General features: G+C 39.8%; 1 protein-coding gene across 1 annotated transcript; it reads left to right on the forward strand.

The window, feature by feature from the left end:
* Positions 1-766: 766 nt before the first annotated feature.
* On the forward strand, positions 767-15,916 carry vmp1 (vacuole membrane protein 1). The gene is made up of 13 exons (XM_087141095.1): positions 767-981; positions 1,759-2,018; positions 4,674-4,764; positions 5,185-5,295; positions 5,435-5,514; positions 6,196-6,283; positions 6,792-6,843; positions 7,652-7,740; positions 8,049-8,129; positions 8,648-8,764; positions 9,445-9,506; positions 10,299-10,401; positions 11,450-15,916. The coding sequence occupies exons 1-13, from the start codon at positions 895-897 to the stop codon at positions 11,600-11,602; spliced, it is 1,374 nt and encodes a 457-aa protein (XP_086997221.1). The 5' UTR covers positions 767-894; the 3' UTR covers positions 11,603-15,916.
* Positions 15,917-19,759: the final 3,843 nt, after the last annotated feature.

A 19,759-nucleotide genomic window follows, 5' to 3' on the forward strand; every position in this document is an offset into this window, starting at 1 on the left:
GGAAGAGAAACTTGGGCATGCCCCCACTTACAAAATTTGAATACCAAACAAACTGACAGAGAATTTACTGTGAGCGACAGATCATTTACAATGAATCGTACACAGATTGTCACCAAACCATTTGCAGGCAAACATCCAAGAAATGATGACCACACTCCCGCATTGGTGTTTTTTAAATATCATTAAAGTACCAACTGGTTCTTAACACAATCATTCAGTTTCATGCAAAATTTCAACTCTGTATTTTATGGACTCGCCCTCACATGCAATTGTCATGTTGTCACATAAGCATGTTTAATACACAGAGTTTTATGTAACATTCAGCAAAGTTCTGCATCACAAAGCACAGCATGTGTTGCGTGTACAACTTTCTATCTAAGATATTAGTATTGCGCACACAAGGCACATTTCCACAGATATGGCTAGAGTAGTCTCACAAAACACATTGTAAAATTGAACAAAACTGTCGGCAAACATTACTCCTCAAAAACTACGAAAAGGAAAACAATTGCGGTAGGTTAGTTTTAAAAGAGGCCTAAGGGCTCGAGGATGAAATACACCTAGCCAAAGTTAAAACTAGTTAAACTAGTATGAATAGTTGTTAAAACTGGTGTAGTAAACTGCCACGCCCACCTGCTGGCAGGTCTTGTCAGACGTCTCAACTCCACTACACTGTCAGGACGCCCTCTTTGTCTCTTTCATAACTGTACCTGTAACGCAACGTGTCTATATCTAAATACGCGCGTGACGTGTACATACAGTACCAATGAGGTGATCGGACTGACGTTGAAGTCTATTGTAACATGCTAGAATTACATGGCCGACAACACGGATACGTAAATTCGCACGCGTTTTGCCAGTTCCAGCAATAATTGTGCCTGAGTTTTTGTAATAATGGATTACTCCAAGTTTAAAGTGTCTCAGCTGAAGAAGGAGTTGAAGAAACGTGGTCTTCGAGTCACGGGACTGAAACAAGAAATGGTAAAACGCTGGATCAATACGTTCATTCATTGACTTCGTCTTTATCACCACGCGTAGCCGTATCGTCATCGGTATCGCTCATCTGCTCATCATCACATCATGATCATGACGATTACAAGGGGTTGAGCATGTGGTCAGACAGACCATAACTTTTGTTCAGTTGGGAAGAATTGTAAACTTGCAGAATCATCTCACTATACTGCAGCCTTTGCAATAAATAACTAAATCATGTGTTACCATGTCAATTTACATGTATACTTCGAGAACTCGAAGTCACTAATTCCGTGATAGTCTTTGTGCCTTTGAGGCAAGAAGGTTTACATGGCGTCGTAACGCTACGGGGTTTCGGAATCGAATTTTTGTGGTGAAGTGGTTTGCAGCTTTGAGAAGTTTCACAGTGTTTCCCAACCTAAAGAGCCCAGTGCAAAGAAAGATGCATGTGATGTATGTTGGTACCACTTAAGTGAGTCCACAAAAGGTCCTCTTTTGTCCCATATATAACATATTGTTTCTTTGAAGACTGATAAGATTAAACTTTTTGTGTGTGTATTCTCGATGTAGGTGCAAAAAATACTGAAATCCATGAATACTATAGACTTTGTAAAACTTTGTGAAAAGTTTGTAAATTGTGGACTCAACCTGACCTGGGTGGAAGTTGCCTTGGGTAAAAGGTGACCAAGATTTGGTTTGGTCGCCCCCATCTGTTCAGGTGTTGCATACATTTATGTCTTCTTCTTAAGTGATTGGGTACTCGGCAATATGAGCGTTTCCCTTCAGATCAATCGTCTGAAAGAGACAGACCAGATGTTCCAGCAGAACAACCTGACCCCCGGTATTGGGGAACTCATCAAGGGACCCCGGCAATCCCAGGCCCAGACACCCAGCCCTCTGGAGTCGGAGGACCACCATGAGATACGGGAACAGCATCGCTTAGAGCGAGAGGAGAGAGCCAGGATCACTCTGCTGAGGAAGCCACTGACAACACTCATGTACTTCTTACTAGAGATGTGGGTCATACTGGTTGGGTGGTGTCACAGGTAAGAATCAGTGATGTACTATAAACCACAGTAAAAAAAAAACTTTAAAAGGCCTTCCAAAGAATAAGGCCATGTCCCAACTTGACTTAAAGAGCCCCCAGCTTTGGGCAAGTTTGAGCGATAATGATTTGCCAACCGCAAGTGGATTTTTCCCTGGTAACCTGTGCACAGAATATATCTTGCATACCAGGCAAACTCTAACAGTGGTTGACAAATTGCATTTGCTCAAAGTTAGCATTGAAACGCAGACTTGACGATCCAATTACTTGTGTCGTGATCACAAATGCACACTTGCTTCAAGTCTGTCACAAGCTGTCCGTATTTAAGTCAAAAGCCCTTCTATCAACTGCCGGATATGTATTTATAAGCCATTCAGATGAGCTGCGACTGGATTGGTGAAAGGACTTGTGCAGTACCCAACTGCAACCCTACATAACCTAGCCCTGTACCACTCACCACAAGTTCAGACTCCCTGAATCCGGACTTCACTCAGAAACCCTTTGCTTCTGACTTCAAGTTGTTTTCGTGGGAAGAGTCCATAAATTCTCCCAAAACTTACCCTGTAACCTATAGACTAATCAGGGAGAAGCCATCACTGCAGTGACACCATGTTGTGTTGTGTAGGGTGTTGTGACTTGCCAAAGTCTTCACAATGAATGCTTAAGTTTAACCCTAACAGTCCTCAATCTTCACCTGTTGGAGGACTGAGGACTGTTAGGGTTAAGGACACATGAATGCATGAGAGTAGTTCCATCTCCGTAATGGGTGTACTTCAGATCAGTATGTACGTGCAGCACATTCTTTGAACTACCATGAAGCCATATGTTAGACATCAACCCCATACTTGTCAGTACTGCTAGTGGCTTGACTAAACCATTCTGAATCTATCAAAGTACTCTGAAACAAGTTTAAGATTCAGGAGAATTTAAAGGCAGTTACAATTCAGATTTTAATCCCTATCAGCCGTGTGGAACCTATAAATTACACTAATGCAAGGGTCATTAGCTGGTTGTTGTGTAAAAATTTTGCATTAGTGTACTTTGAATTCAAGACTTTTATAAAAAGCTGAATTGTACAATGTAACAGGAATATTTTTAGATGAGAACAGTTGCGGGGTGAATCAGTACAAACAGCACATATGTGCACATGTACCTGCATCTATTTAACAGCAAAACATACAGGTACTTGTGCATGTGGTTATTCACATTCATATCTGGATGCACGCTGTGCATTTATTGCATACTTTCCAGTGTGCAAGCACATACAACTGTACATGTACTGAAGTGCACTGATAACCTTTAGGAAATAATCCTATGATGGCTCACCATGGGTGAGCTATCACCCATGCTATGGCATGGCAAGTGTTGGTTTCTGCATAATAACCATGGAGGCACAGATAAAAATAGCAACACATCATGGATGACATTACAGTTCAGTGTTTAACCAGGTCAGTCAGCAATACTAACGGTGCCATATGGTCGGAACAGAACAAGTTTTGTCTTAATATTCAATCTGATTTGTAAACTGAGTTGCCAAAGAGCTGTTATTTACATTCGAAGGCAGATTCAGGCTCATTAAAATGCAGTAATACTATGAGACACACAGGACTATGGGCCAATCCATCCCTTTGTACTGATTTTAACAACCTGTCTGGATCTGGTACTGTTTACATTGAGATATGCGGAAAAACAGAGAACATAAAAAAAGTAAAACATTAACTTATAGTCTGATCAGTGTTTGACCATTTCAAATTGGGATTTAGTCCATAAGTTTCAAAATCTGAGACTGAAATACCCTGAGAAATTATGTGGGAGGTGACTTGACAGCAGTGTCATAAAGTGATGCAAAAGGAATGTGTACACTTTGTTTATTGAGTACCTACATTCATGTACATGTTCACAACCACTCTGGAATATGTGTCCTTGTGGAGACAGTGCTTTGTTCTTGTGCACAAATATGTGCCCAAACACTCTGTTTTGAAAATGCTCCCATTTGAACCAGAGTTACATTCCAGATTTGAAATGTCAACTGAAGGCCCCTTATATGAAAAACTTCAAATTGTTGTGGATAATTACACTTGAAAAAAATTCTTCCTTCTTGGAGCTATTTCTAAAAACTAATTTCTTGAATCCTTGTGGAGACCTTTACACCTGAAGAACTTCCCTGTGGAGACCTTTTCAACATTCTGTCCTGGGTCTGCACAAAGTACCATATTTCACCACACACCACATCTTTAAAACACATTAACCCTCCTATGCTGAAGTCACTCTTTGGGTCACTTAGTAAACACCTCAAAGAAGCACAGCTGTGTTGTGTTGTGCACTGCACCAACAGTCCCTCACAGGAATATCAGATTGCACTTTTGTGCTGCCCAACAACTGTGCTTCACTGTTTCATGTGTATAATTGTGCAGTAAACCAAATGCAGTGAAGAGGACTGCACAAAAGACCCTGGGTCATTTTGTGCTGGCAACCTACTGTGTGTGTACACACTGAACCTGTGCATGTTTGAGTTCCATATATACATGCTCACCAGTGACTGTGGGTATTTGGGCACATTTGTGCTGTAAAACCAAAGGAGGGTTAAAGTATTATTTCTACATGTACATGTACATGCATTTTGCAGTGATGAGGTCTTGTCTTTGTTTTGTACCAGGTTATGGCTAAATAGAAAAAAGGTGGCTATCACCAGTCTACTTGTAGGGTCTATGTTAGTATTGTATCATCTTGAAGGTTCACACCAAGTGGTAAGTCAGCATTGGAGAACTTTTTTCATTTCAAGATTTGATTTGTTACTATGCGGAAGTTCTTTTTAACCCTAACCTTCCCCAACCACACAGAATTAAACAGTAGTAAAGTGTTTAATTCTGTGGGGATTGGTCTGGTAAGCCCATAACAACTGGCTTTTGCATTGGGTTTGGCATACCTCAGAAAGTCCTACAGCGTCTGTGCACAAAGTCCCATATGGGTGTTTAACTTTGTGTGAATGGGGAAGGTTAGGGCCAACGACCCTGGGGGGGTAGGGTTAAATGTTTAATATTCAAAAGGAAAAAAATAGCTAATATCCGTGTACAGTTCTTTCACCGATGGAGGACATTTTCCTCAGCCAACATGACGGCTTGTCAGACCTTAAATAATAGTTCTTGCATGTGGTGTCTTTGTAAAAGTATGTGCAACGCTTGCGGAAACAAGCAGTGTGGTGCCTGTATTGGATAGGCCTTGGTATCCTGTCTTCAGTGGGATTGGGAACCGGACTTCACACATTTTTGCTGTATCTGGTAAGTTGGAAAAGTCAATGTACAATTCTTGCATTATCCTTGCTTCCTGTACTTGAAAGATGACCGTGAGAAATGACCCAAAATGGCAGCTTTATGCAGGATTTGTGGCAGATGTTCTTTTTGATTTGCTTATTTTCAGGGTCCTCATATAGCATCAGTAACCTTGGCTGCCTTCGAGTGTCAATCTGTGGATTTCCCTGAGCCACCCTACCCAGACGAGTATGTCCCCTCAAGTTTTCGTTGAATGTCTTACACACAAATAACATTGGTATAGTAGATGTAAGGAGTATGGGCAGTATGATTCCAAACAAACATCTCTCTTGTACAGTGGTAGCACTGGCCCAAAACATTGACTTTTTGAAATGATAGGATACCACAAGAATTCTATATTGTCAACCAGTCTGTTCTGAATTAATAGGAGAAGTTAATATTTTATAAAGCATTAAACTATTTATCAAATGTGAACTTAAAAATTTACATGAACTGAATATGAACTGATTGAAGTACTGTCCATAAAGTTTGCTGCATGTGAGTGTGGCAATGGAGCTAAATTATTTAGGATGTGAGTCTAGATGGCATGTTTGTTGATATGGCAAATAGCGGGATAGGGCTTACAAATTTGATTTACTAAGAAGTGACATGGGAATTCACTTTTGACAAAAATGTATAATTTGTGCAGGTAAGTTGACTACATCAAGCCAAAAGCATAAGATTAATACACAAAACTGTATGTAATATGCTGTAGCTAAATATGATAATCAAGTAGAGTGTCAGAAGTTGGACACATGTGTATATCTGTTTAGTAAAATTCTCCAGAATTTCTTACTTCCATACGAGATGTTAAAAATGGCTTTCATATTACTTGCTTATTAAAGTCCAAGTGCATGATTTTTTTGTCAGAATTGTGTGTCCAAATGATGATGTAAGCACATATCCCATGACAATATGGAGTGTCATAAGCAAAGTAAGGTTGGAGGCTTTTATGTGGGTAAGTGCCATTTGATACAAGGATAAAAATAACACAATAAAAGGCAATACTGTGGCCGTAAGGAGCAGTCATTGTTTAATGTCCAAGCCCTGTTTCTCTGCGTTACTGAGCAGATATTCATAGCTAGGCAGATCTACACGCAAAGCAGGAATCAACCAAGAATCAGTTGCTGACAACATGCATGGCACGACATTTCGCCTGGTAGCCTGTTCTTGCCAAGCAGATGTTTTCAGAGCTTAGCCAATTTTCAAGTTTACCAGCTTCACGCCATTGGCTCATGGTCTACCAGTCAGGCATTGAGTACTTGACAATAACCACAGGAGAGCCAATCCTTCAAAATAAATAATACTGAAACTTGATACAATTTCTTAAACAGTTTAGCCCATTTAAGAACCTACATGTACAAGAATATGTAGCATGAATCATTCAGTCAACAATCATTCAAAATGTCACGTAATGATGGGATATAATTAATGGTAATATGCACTTATTTGTTGTCTTTGCTTAGGGTGCTGGCACAGCAATAGGTGAATTGCCACCGTATTTCATGGCAAAGGCTGGTAAGATTAAGCATTAACTGACTGTTCAAACATAAAATAATGCTCCACCTTTAAGAACGACACTGCTAGAGTTTATTCTAAAGTTCTGTGTACCTTCCTGATTTCGTGACCAATTGCAAAGGTATCATTTTTGGCCAAAATGTTCAGCTTTTGAAAAAGGCAAGATGTGACAGCAACTTTTGATATGTACAACCGAAGGCCACAAATTCTGATGCACCAAATTCATTTGAACAGTATGCTTACAATCAGTCTGTTCATATTGCAGCCTCATATTTTTCAACACTCCGAGGCCTGCCCATGGAACAATATTTGCTACCACAGTAGGGCATGAAAGTGGCCCAAACTAAGTTAAGCACGTTGCCCACCACTACAAAGTTCTCTTAGTGTATCTATGTACAGAATGAAAGGGCATTTTGGGTGTTCAGGTGAGGTGTTCTGGCACTCACTTGGCATTTTAACTCATAAGCTGTGCTTGTGCATACAGATAGCTGATACAGGTGATTCACAAGAGTGCGCCTCCAAGAGTTTGCAATGTGTTGGCCAATCACAATGCCCAAAATCTGTCGACCCTTTCCAAACGCATATTGGGTCGAAAGATTTCGCGTACTGTTATTGGTTGGTGCATTACAAACTGTTGGAGGTGCACTACTGTGAATCGTCCATATTGTGTTTATTTATTTTTTCAGTGTGAAGTGGTTAACAACCTTGTAAATCGAGAGGATTTTAAAAGAAAGGTTGGACGTAAAGATGTATTACCTGGTGCATAGTGAAAATAAGATTTTGTGAAAATGTTTTTGTTACCTTGCAGCTCGGTTATCAGGGTATGAACCAGACAATGAAGATTATGAAGAATTTGAAGCTATTATGGAACATTTGTCTGAAGATCCACAGCAACAGGTAAAAATGAGAACTAGTAGCAAGAAGTAGCGGTCAACAGAAATCAAATCAGCTGGGTCACAAAGTTTATGATTTTTCTAAGTCTTCCCAAATTCAAGTTCCCTGGCCACTCCCCAGCAATTCCCCTGGTTATAGCTGTCATCTTGTGAACCCATGGTACTGGTTATTCCCTGCAATAAAGAAATTCAATCAAAAGCTCTGTGTAGTAATCAACTGGCCATTGGGGAGAATTTTTTAAAAAGTCATGGAAAGTCAAATGATTTGCTTGTGATTTTTAGTAATTGTGATATATACATTCTTTTTTCTAGGACTTTGCTACCCGTTTAAAGCTTGGTATTCAAAGACTCGTACAACGTGTTGGATTCTTTGGCATCTTAGCGTGTGCTTCAGTAAGTCCAAGGGATACCTGACATGCATTAGCCATCGCTAGTGTAGGTTTTTGTTGTTTTTCCATTGAAAAATCCAAGTTTTTGAGGTTTGCCAGATTTTTTTCAAGTTCTGCAATGTCAGTTCCTGCTGGTTACATAATCTCATTTCGGATTCCTATTTTCTGTTGATCAAATACACAAAATCTACTCTCAAAGCTGTCATTTCCTTGTAAATACTTTCGGCAAAGTCTCCAATACAAGTCTACCTGAAGATATGTAGTACAACAGTTACTTGTGAAAATTCTTCTGTGTATTCCAGTTTATGAGTAATATGAGTTTTATGAAGCCTTCCTGATTTCAGACTTAGCAATATGACTCTTCTGGGTCGCCAGTCACTTTTTACATTTGGATTGCTACTGCTAGACTAGCTGACCAAAGAGTAGTTGGTAGAGAACTGGTTGGATGCATCATGAGTAAAAGTAAATGTAAAAACCCCTTACTTACAGCATTGATAACTGATGCCTCTTGTTTGTGTCTAGATTCCAAACCCATTATTTGACTTGGCTGGTATCACCTGCGGTCATTTCCTTGTTCCATTCTGGACATTCTTTGGGGCAACTCTCATCGGAAAGGCAGTTATCAAGATGCATATACAGGTAACATTGGTTTTAAGCTGACATCAAGTAAGATTTGATTAACTGATGGTTCAGTGGAATACATCCCTACATCTACGGCATCAACTCAGGCATCTCCTGCCTCAGATATAGTGCATCGTTGATTGATGAGCAGATTTTGTACTGTAAATGTACAATTCTTCAGGATCTTAATTGTATCAATTTGAAATTCATTGAAATATCTGCGAAGCTCAGAAAATGAAATACACAAAACAAAGTAAAGATAGGATTGGGAACTTGCAAAGGACCACCAAAATGACCTCGTATTTTTGTTCTGTACTTTGTCACAAGTTCCTCAAGTTCAATCAGTAAATCTTAGTCAGAAAATGAAATGCACAAATCAACAACCTCCAGCTTACTAATACAGACATCTTAACCACTTGACCACCGAGCTTGCCATTGTCTGCACTAGTAAGCAGGAGGTCGTGGGTTCGAGCCCCAACTGAGTATGCTTGTGGTTTTTCACAAGCCTTCAGGGGCATACACCGAGTACACAGTGTTAAAATACACATCGGCCTGGGCAAAGATCCAAAATTAATTTACATCTCCCCGGTGCAAATCCATCCTTGAAATAGTAACCATCAACTTGTCTGAATGTAAGAAATGTCAGCCATTGGTTTCAGCACCATCTCCAATTGAATTGTCCCCTTTCTTTGTTGCAGAAACTGTTCGTCATTTTGACATTCAGTGAGCATCATGTTGAAGCTTTAGTTGACCTACTTGGGTAAGGTTTTTGATAATCTGTACAATATGGACTGATAAATAGGTCAAATGGCAGCACCATGCACATATGCTTTTCCAACTGAAGTTGTCTGAATTGCCGTTTTAAATGAATTGACAGTCATCAAAGTTCCACAAGTACATGTGGATAGAATGTTCGATCTAGTACCACTTGTCAGAATGGTACAAGAGCAAAAGTAGAAATGTCCACTTGCTTCCACTTACATGTAAGTAGTGTGAAGGGCTGGAGTCAAGTTTGACCCACACTCTAGGAAGTGTGATGACCTGAATCACTCTTGCATAATGTTCTATTTGCCAGTGTGGCTTGGGTTCCATTTGCACTGGCAAATGTTAATGGAAAGCATTGACAGGGAGCCGCATGATATTTTACATAAAAAAAACCATGGTGGAATCCTGCTCGGTTTTGCAAATTACTGACGATCCACAGTAACAGTAGCACCCCACAGGAAGAATCAAAGGCGTGATGGGGAATGCGTAACCATGCCAGCGAGTCTGTGATGTCATTGCTAACGAGACCACTAATTGGCCAGAACATACTGTGTCAGTGATACATCTTTCAGAATTTGTCAAGGTTTCCAGACACAGTGTTTTGTCGCCTTTTTACTCCATCTTTGTGTAAATTTTCCAAAAGGAAACCATTGCATTCAATATTGTTTATCATGTGGCATTCCATTTCCACTCATCAGCGTAACTGGCCCCTTTGTGTCAAGATAGTAGACATAGCTCCGGCTCAAACAAACGGCTTATCTCGTGTTATTACTCATTGCATCAACAGTAAGATTCCTAAACTAGGACCCCCACTACAAGCTCCATTCAGAGACTATCTGGAGAAACAGAAGCAGAAACTGCATCACAAACCAGGCCAGGCAGTGGCTCAGGTAGGCAGTAGTGTTGACTTGAATAGCCCACTTGGACTCAAGTTGGACTTAGTCACAATGTTTTGGACATGAAATTTTACACTACAGTGAGAATGTTCATTGATGAAGCGGGGACACTTATGATCAGCTTTACAGTCTTCACAGAGGTTGTGTCGTCATTTTGTTGGCAGTCAGTCGCTCACTGGCATGATGTGACAAGGGAATACAAAATCATCTGGTTAAACACTGTTTTAATGGATGAGTGATCCTTGGCAGTCATTAATGACTGAATTGGGAAGTGGCCTCAGTTGATGTACCAAGCTGAATAGCATTGTCACATCTCTCTGATATTCATAATGACTGGGACACCATGAGAGTGTGAAAGAAATGGTTTTGTGAACCCTATTTTATGGTGTTTGTACAAATAGTTTCCTTAACTTGCAAAGGCACTTGATAACAGTGTGTCTACCTGGTTTGAATGTCACATGCATTTTTATGTACACCATTAGGTGTTTGCACAGGGGTGATACCCGCAGTCACAGACTGCTTTGTTCGGATTCTCCTGGGTTTGCTGTTTGCAGTGCACAATTTTTTGAACTGTTGTGGTGGGCATTACACAGAAACCATTAGAGCTTCTAACAATCCACATAGGGGAGTGAGAGGGCAGCATGCCAGAACCTTCACACATATCACCAACTATGGATTCCACTTACATATTCAGCATTCACCTGCAGTTTGAGTAAATGCTGGATCTGCATCTAGAAGCAAGCACTTAGCCAACAGAAATGAGAAGTGACCAGATATCAAAGCCAGTACTGTAGTGGCACCATACTTGATGGCAGGTTGTGCGTGCGTGCACATCACATGTATAACTCTTTGACCAGTGGAGTGTCCTGATCTGCCAAATTGCATGTGTGCCTCAAGTTTAAGGACATTTGTGCGAATTGGGTGTCATTGCAGTAATGATGTCTCCTCAGATTGGTTTATGGCTTGCCTTGATCAGTCTGTTGTCATGTTTTTCATGACCTGCACCAGTAACCCCTTTGACAGTTTCCTGTGTCTCTTTCAGGGGGCTAACTGGCTGTCCTGGATTTTTGAGAAGGTGATCATCATTATGGTTGTGTACTTCGTCATTTCCATCGTCAACTCCCTCGCGCAGAGGTACGCAAAGCGGTTACACGACAAGAAACGTGAGCTGCACAACCACGTACATACACAATGACAGCCAGGAAAAGCCATCTTTAAGATTTAATTTTAGCTGTGAGCACATTTTCAGGCAATTCCGTCATCTTTGCAAGAGAGGGACCTTACACTGTAAATCTTAATTTTGAAGCAATTTTCGGGTTAACTGTTTTCCGTCGTGTCAAGTCATGTTTATTACTTCCCCTATTGTTTGCCCATTTCATCACACTGCTGTGTTGCTGCATAGTAGTTAAAGAAATATACTTTGAGTCATAATACATACAGAATATATGTGAATCATTTTATGATTCTTAATAGAATTCTTTTTCAGTCGGAAATTAATTTTCATTCCAAGCCAGTGGCAAGGGGCTAGCACATTTAATGTGGTGTGCTTTAAATTTCCGCAACTGTCCACTATGTGGCGTATTTTTTTGTATCTGTGGCATCCCTTTGATGGAAACCCTCCTTGTGTGTATACAAGTTACTGTACATTTGGCACAGGTCCCATTGAGCAAGTGTGAGCGAATTTCTGTAAAACGCACAGTGTTCTTTATGTTAAATCTAATCAGAGAAAGGCGGCAGTATTTCACATATTGCCACAAAAGCACTGATTGCCACACCGGTGGTGACTACTGACTGGTTAGTTGACCAATGAAAACACGGGTGCCTTTGATTTGTATGCAGTAGGTGGAGTTATCTTATGGCCTTTTGCACATGGCTGTTAGGTAAGGTGTAATTGAATGCAGGTCCTGGAGTAATATCCATGTCTTCAACTAGCTCCTGATGTATGCAGGTATTGTTGCTGCCAGTGTTGTCTGAATACATGCCGTGTTGGTAATGGAATATATGTACAGAACAAGATCTGATATTGAAATGCCCCATGGGTCACATCTAAATTATCATTTCATTTTGCTATTGAAGACCCCTTCATGTGCAGAGTTTTTCGTCTGAGGGTCAAAGTTCGGCCAGCCTGACCAATAGGAGTGTTGTGAACTTGAATTCTCCACCAGTTACACATGTATAATCAAGTTGCTGTCACCATTCGTTCATTTTGTTATTCCTTTAATCCCAAATTAAATCTCAACAGATGTTACTGACCTTTGAAGCTCACAGGATGTAGGTATTTATAACTCAACTGTAGTGTGTGCATATTGACTAGAAATGGGCCCAAAGTCAGTGTAGCCAAGTACTAGTGTTACAAGTCCATATTTATTTCATTGCTCGCTACAAGCTGCCCTTTTCCAGTGCCAAACTGGGTTTCTAGAAACCACTGAAATGTACATGCAGTGCTCTTTGACATTTTGAGTGCAGCTCCACATGGGACTTAGTGATAGTTCATTGCCTGATGCAGACTTCATGCTACTGGCCTTTATCAAGGAAGCCAACGTAAAGGCAAGTTCATACTTAGGGTGATTGCAAAGCACTTACAGCAAAATTCCCCTAGTTGAAATGTATTCAACTGTTCCAAATTAGCTGCTTAAATATTTGATATGATGTCGCAATTTTGCAGTCATGTGTTTGTTTTCATGCCAAGTATGAGCTGGTCTTAACTGTACTTCAACTAGTCAGGACAAAGAAACAACATTCAGAATAAAGTGTTCGGTGTCACCATCAAATGTAGTCGTAGCCTTTATATCATTTGGTTTTTTTTTATTTGTAAGTGAAAGAATTCCAGCATTGAGGTTTGAATATGTTTGGTCGTTTATTGTTAAAAGTGCTTAGCATTTGACCACCAGACTGATTGCAGCTGCAGGCTTGTATAATCATTTCATATCTATGTGTACTGATTTGTATCTTCACTTTGAATTTTAGTTAATGGATGAATGAATTGTGTACAATTTGACTGAAGGGACAATTCATGGTGATGGTTACCGTGTTGCACACAAGTGTATAACTGTTCACAATAAAATGATTTAATAGTTACAAAAGTTTAATTGATATCAGCAGTTTAGTTGCTGAGGTTAAGTTTATGAAAATCTCTCGTTAAATTCTGGAGTTTGTAAATTTCTGTGATTTACTGCTGGAAAGGTTTTTCTCCCGTAGAATTTCAAGGGCTGAAGAGGCACATTTCTGAGGAATTATGGTTTTGTTTAATGTACTCAGGAACTTCACAAAAGATGCTGTGCTGTAGGAATAGTGTCTGTTCCTGGCCAAAGATCCCTGTGTGAAAGCCAGCGACAGAGTCTGTTGGAGGTGTGCAGAAATTAAAGCCATGTACCAGTCAGTGGTGCAAGGGAGGGTCCTTGCTATTAGAAAATGCCCAGTGTGCTACTAAATGGAAGAAATGGCAAAAATGTATCCTCCAGTGATCCAGCTGGCAAGTTTAAATAATAGCCAAAGTTTTCTCTATATGCACATATTTGCAGCCACCTAGCTTTTTCGTTCTAAAGTACAACTTTTTCTCACCAGTTGCTCACGATTTATAGCCTACATTTGTAAATTTTATTTGCCAACTGGTGACAATGGAACTCTGCTTTCCTCTACGTTCCAGTGAAAAACTTCTGGTTGCACTGCTGGGTCTGTGACCACCTTGTCACTGCATTGAGCAATAAGGATACAGAACAGTGACATCGCTTCAGGCAGAAATTTGTGCCATTTCAGTCTGCATCTTTTTTCACTTCCTGTGACTTGGTTTTCATTTCACATTTGTTGTAATTGCACTTATTCAAGTTGAAATGTATTGCCATTATGTAGAATATATATGATCATCTAAAGTTACTGTTCACGGGTTACAGATACTTGAGTTTGTGTTTGTTTTTAAGGGTCCATTGGTACCATATGTTTTGGGGCAGTTTGTGTTAATTATTCAATAATTTTGGTGTTTCTGAAGCAGTGAAACTTGTAGTGAAACAATTTGTTTCGCAGGTTGAGCTCTATTAACTGTGTTTGGTATTGACAGACTGGCAGCATTTCTTTATCAAGTCGACTTGACCTGTACACAGCTGCTTTGCTGATTAAGCAAGAGATTATGAACCTTTTCACCCCCCCCTAAAAAGGATCCAGCTGTCTGTGTTTAACAATGGTGAAACTATTGCAGCAATAGGTTGGTGGTGGTTGGTGCTCCTACCTGCTGTCCTATGTCAGGGCACCGGTAATCGCTAATCTCTGCCATAACATTGTGAAAATAAACAAATTGTACATTTGTTTACAGTGCGTAAAATTTGTGGCAGAAATTGGGAGGATGGGGAAGGTGGGGGTTACTTTTACCACTGTGGACATTTGAAAATGGGGGGGTGGACCTGCTGACATCATATGACACTATAGAGGAGGTGCTGTTCAGGATACAGATGTACATCTGTCATATGTTTTATATTCCTGCAGAATTTTATATTAGAAAGGCACATGTAATGCTTTTCAGATTTTTTTCTTTTTAGTGCTGTTGGATACATGTAGGTTGTCGGTAACTCAGAAAAATTTAACAATCCACCTTGGTGTGCTTTTCTCACAATGTAAAAGTGGGGAGGGGATGATTTAATAGCCCATCCCCCTGGTCAAAAGGTGGCAGGATACACCCCCCCCCCAATTTACACCAGTGATTTCTGTTCAACAATACATGCACCATGAATGAATGTCCAGTTGAGGGAGAAAAAAACTGATATAAATGGGAAACCCATAAAACAGGTAAAAGTGAATGTAATCATGATAAATGCGAAGAAGTATCCATTTTTTTCCTAAAAAGCAGCACAGTTTTGATTGTGTTTACTGATTGTGTTTACTGAGCGTGTGCAAAGTTGACATTTAGTCCTGAAATCAGAGAGATATCTATTTCTAGACATGCAAAGTTAACATTTAATCGTTAAATAGAGGTATCTCTATTATTAATAGTGGTATCTCTATTTCTAATAGAGAGATTTCTATTTCTAATAGAGCTATTTCTAATAGAGCGATTTTTATTTCTAATAGAGATATTTCTATTTCTAATAGAGATATTTCTATTTCTAATAGAGAGATTTCTAATAGAGATATTTCTATTTCTAATAGAGAGATTTCTATTTCTAATAGAGATATTTCTATTTCTAATAGAGATATTTCTATTTCTAATAGAGATATTTCTATTATTAGTAGTAATATCTCTATTTCTAGTAGAGGTTTCTATTAGAGATATTTCTAATAGAGATACATGTATTTCTAAATCGGGAGAAATGTCAACTATAAATACCAGCAGTTAATACTTTGCATTTAAAAGGGACACTTGTGCCAAGATATGGTGGACACACAGTAAGTCTCTAAAGGTAGAAAGTAGTGGATTTATCTCCTTCTGCTGATACGAAACCAACTTGCTGGTGTTAAGTATACACTAAGTCCGGGAATTCTTGTTTTCGAAAAAAGCATGTCGCAATCTTGATAATGCACACATCTGTCTCTGCAATTGTCTCAGGTGTATTCCTCACCCAAATGTTGAGTGACTGTTGACTGTCTTGCTGAGAGAACCCCTTTGAATTGGGTGTATTTTAGCTTACATACTAACATCACTGCAAAGTTGATATAATTACATGCATATATGTTCACAAATTACTTTCTAAGATATTTTCGATATGTGATGACCCATCAGGGCCACTGTAGACTTCAGACCAGTGGCGATTGCGGGATTTGGATCTGAGAGGGGGCCAAAATGGTCTCCCCCCCCCCAAAAAAACGAATGTCTGGGTTATTCTCCATCTGCGAAAGAATACTTACCCCAATAGAAAATAGTTCCCTGCCCCACCTCCTCCACTGGAGAGGCCATTGCTCTAGACAAAGTACTTTGGAAAATGTACGTTCACAAAGTAAACCAGTGATCTTATTATTATTAAACAAGGGCTAAATATCGGGAAACTGGGGGGTGCACACTTTTTTTTGAAGGGAGCACTGCAGGAAAATAAGCTGCAGCTGCATAGCTATATAACCTCAACGGAGATTATTGACAATTTCAATGGGGGGCACCCGGGAGCACAGCCATCCGGAGGGGGGCATGTAATGAACAATAATGATATGCCAGATTCATTTCATAAAAGAAACATTTGAAAGTTGTAGGTCTCTAACAAAGTAGTTTCTCGCGTACGTAGTGATTGGTCATCGAAATGACAATAATGTGCGATTATTTCCGTGTCAATCGTTCCAACGCACCCGTAATGACTAGGAATCGCCTGTTGATAACTATTGGTGGGATCGCGTCGCGTCAAGGGTAGGCTGGTTCCAAAATGGTCGACTGTATTGTCCAAACCTTCATGTTTCGGGCGGTCTCGGTCGAACCATAGTTCACCCATGGTTAACTGCAGTCGCCGCTCGAACTTGCCCCATGCTGTAGGAATTGCACATCGCTTGTTCCTGGGGGATTTCCCAGTCCCCATTACGGACACGCCACGAAGTAAGCCCTTGTCATTTTTCTGTTAAGTTTTGTGTTCTTGTTCCTCCGTGTTCAGAGGTTGCAGTGAATTTTGTCGGTGTTGATAAACCCTGAGATTTACTACAGTGGACTGTAGTGACATTGTTACGTTTTTTGGGGTACCACTTGAAACAGAATCACCTTGTTTGAATATCGCGCAGGAAAGGTAAGGGAATTTGCATAAACATGTACATGTACATGTACGTGCACATCATTATATCCCCAGACAGTATGTGGTAGCGTGCGTTGTTGGAATGCAAGCAGTTCATTTCACTTCTTCAACCGTTGTCATCGGATCATGTTTGGAAATCAGCCTGAGCATTTTTTTAAGCTGACTGAAGATCTTAGTTATAAGAGTATGATTGATGATTCCAGTTCAGATTTGTGCAACGCTTTCCAGTGAAATTCCACCTGCCTGCATGCCGACAATGCTGAACTTATTCGTGAAAGCCATGGAAAGCTGCCTATTAGCAACATGCTTCACCTACTGCCAGCTAGACTTGCATGTTGCTAATCCGTGGTGCTGAAGCAGTGTCGCAGCGTCATAGATAAAACTCAATAAACCTCATAAACTCAGTTAAACTTACAGGTAGTAATTATCAATCCAACTGAAGTAGTAAATGTAGTGTTAATTGGTTCTTAAGAACGGTGTTTAGGCACACTTGTAAACTAGAATGACAGGCATACAGGAGGCTACAAAAGCTATCTTCATCGAGCTTCAACACCGTATACAAGCTGGTCGTCGTTTTCAGAGCTGCATAAAACACTCCACAAGTCCAAAACCTTAGAGATAGAGGTAGAGACTTGCAATACACAGATCTAGATTTGGGTTTTTGGTGGCATTTTTTTAATGCTCAACTTGGGAAATTATGTTTTGTCCTACTTCAATCATAAATCATGATTAATTGTACTGTGAAATGTTTCTGTTAATGAAACCGTGGATACCCCGTACCTGCAGCTGGACTGGTCCCCGTCCCTATTACAGTTGGGGCAAAAAAATACATATACACCTAGTGGAACAAAAAGAATTTTCATAACTTCAGTCATTCCTACCAACGTTTCTTTTCATGAGCACAGACAAAAGGGTCTCTACTGAATGTACATGGTGTATGCGTCAAATAAAAACACCCAGAGACATATCCATGTATAAGATTCATATCTATATTTACACAAAAAATCAAAATTTTACATACTCCAACCCAAATATTTAGTGCCACTTTCTCTGTATTTTGTCACTTCTCATAGTCGCGGTGGACTGTTTTCTGAAGTGATTTTGAACGACAATAAGGGGGTAAATGTAACTTTTTACAAAATAATTTTTCAGAAATATTCTTTAATTGAACCATAATAAATGTCTCTGAGTATTTTCAGTTGAAGTACACACAATGAACATTAAGTTGAGATACATTTTGCCTGATCTCATAAAGAAAAGGTTGACAAAACTATTTCAATTAGCGAAAAAATTGAGGAAACTTTTTCCACGAAGTGTGTATATATGTAAACTTTTTGCCCCAACTGTTCCAGAGTGTGGCGTCATTTTGAACCACGAAGTAAGCTATATAGAGGAATTTCAGTCCCGTGATTTTTGACGGTCATTGTTCAATGAAGTTAATTCTTTCTTAATAAAATACATTATAAATTCAGAAACATATTCATGGCGTCGCAAAAATATTTCTCACCAATCTTGAATAAAATTGTGACGTTGCAAAATATATTCAGTATTCGAGACCGGTTATGTCCCTTCAAGGCCACCATTCGTGAGCCTGAACCTGTAGAAAGAAGACGTTTAGAAGCAGTAACAGTTTTAGAGGTAGGAGGAAAATCCCAGAGGAATATTCTGGGTAAACCCACGGAATCAGGTAGGGACTGAAAACCAAGTCTGCTTGTGGACTGAGCTAAGAATCGAACTCGACCCGGTGAGGTGAAGGCCGAGGGAGAACAACATAGCCAAACTCACTCCTCAGCGTAGGCCTATGACAAAGTGCCCCCGCTCGCACAGGTTGTAGATTAGCGTGAGGGTTAATTTTAAAAAGTACGCAGACTTATAATACAGTCATAAATACATTACACACTCTCAGCACTTTGATTGGTCCAGAGCTCGTTTTTAATAATGTAAAAGAGGGAATAATTTAAACTACGAATCACTCTTTTATTTCCTTTTATTCCAGCGCGTATAGTAACATCCACTCTGAGAATGGGAGATATCGTCACGATGAGAGTGATTTTTTTTCTGGTGTGTGTCGCCTTGATGTTCGAGTGCACTGACGCCCAAATGTTTGCCATCGGTAAAATCCGTTCCCTGTTCACGGAAGCTGTGCAGGTCACAAAGGCAATCGTTGAATTTTTAGGGATTTTACCCCGTGAAGATGCGAATAGCAAGACATCTAGTTACGTGGTCAACGACCTTGGTCCAGCCATAAAGAACAGTTTGAAGAGTGTCGACGTGAGTGTACAACATATATCGCAGAGGATTGATTCTTCGCTGAATATTTTGGATGGAGTCCTTAAACTAGGGACAATTTTACTATGTCTTTTGATCATTTTCGTCAGTGTCAAGATGATAATATACTCTAGAAGACATCCCCTTGGATTCCTAAGTTTCCTTATGGCATTGATTGCATGGGTTTTTGTCGCTGTGTCAGTGTATCTACTTATTTTAATCGTACTTTCGTTTATGAGAATTGAACCAAGCATAATTAATGCATTGCTGGCATTTTTAGTCATATTCGCCACATACGTGTTACTGCATTATTTTGGTCACTAGGTTGCTACGTGTTTTTGAGAGTGCTAACGACAAACGGGCACGTTACTGAGTTTCCTGAAGCTTTGACA

This window comes from Acanthaster planci, linkage group LG09 (genome assembly GCF_054643075.1).
Source record: "Acanthaster planci isolate LZ-2023a linkage group LG09, COTS_SCS, whole genome shotgun sequence".
Lineage (NCBI taxonomy): Eukaryota > Metazoa > Echinodermata > Asteroidea > Valvatida > Acanthasteridae > Acanthaster > Acanthaster planci.

Bases quoted from the DNA above. Each gene is read 5' to 3' on its own strand.
- vmp1 (XM_087141095.1), top strand. From the start codon at position 895: ATGGATTACTCCAAGTTTAAAGTGTCTCAGCTGAAGAAGGAGTTGAAG. The intron at 4,765-5,184 runs GTAAGTCAGCAT...TCTTTGTAAAAG, and splicing joins TTGAAGGTTCACACCAAGTG to TATGTGCAACGCTTGCGGAA. The intron at 5,296-5,434 runs GTAAGTTGGAAA...GCTTATTTTCAG, and splicing joins ACACATTTTTGCTGTATCTG to GGTCCTCATATAGCATCAGT.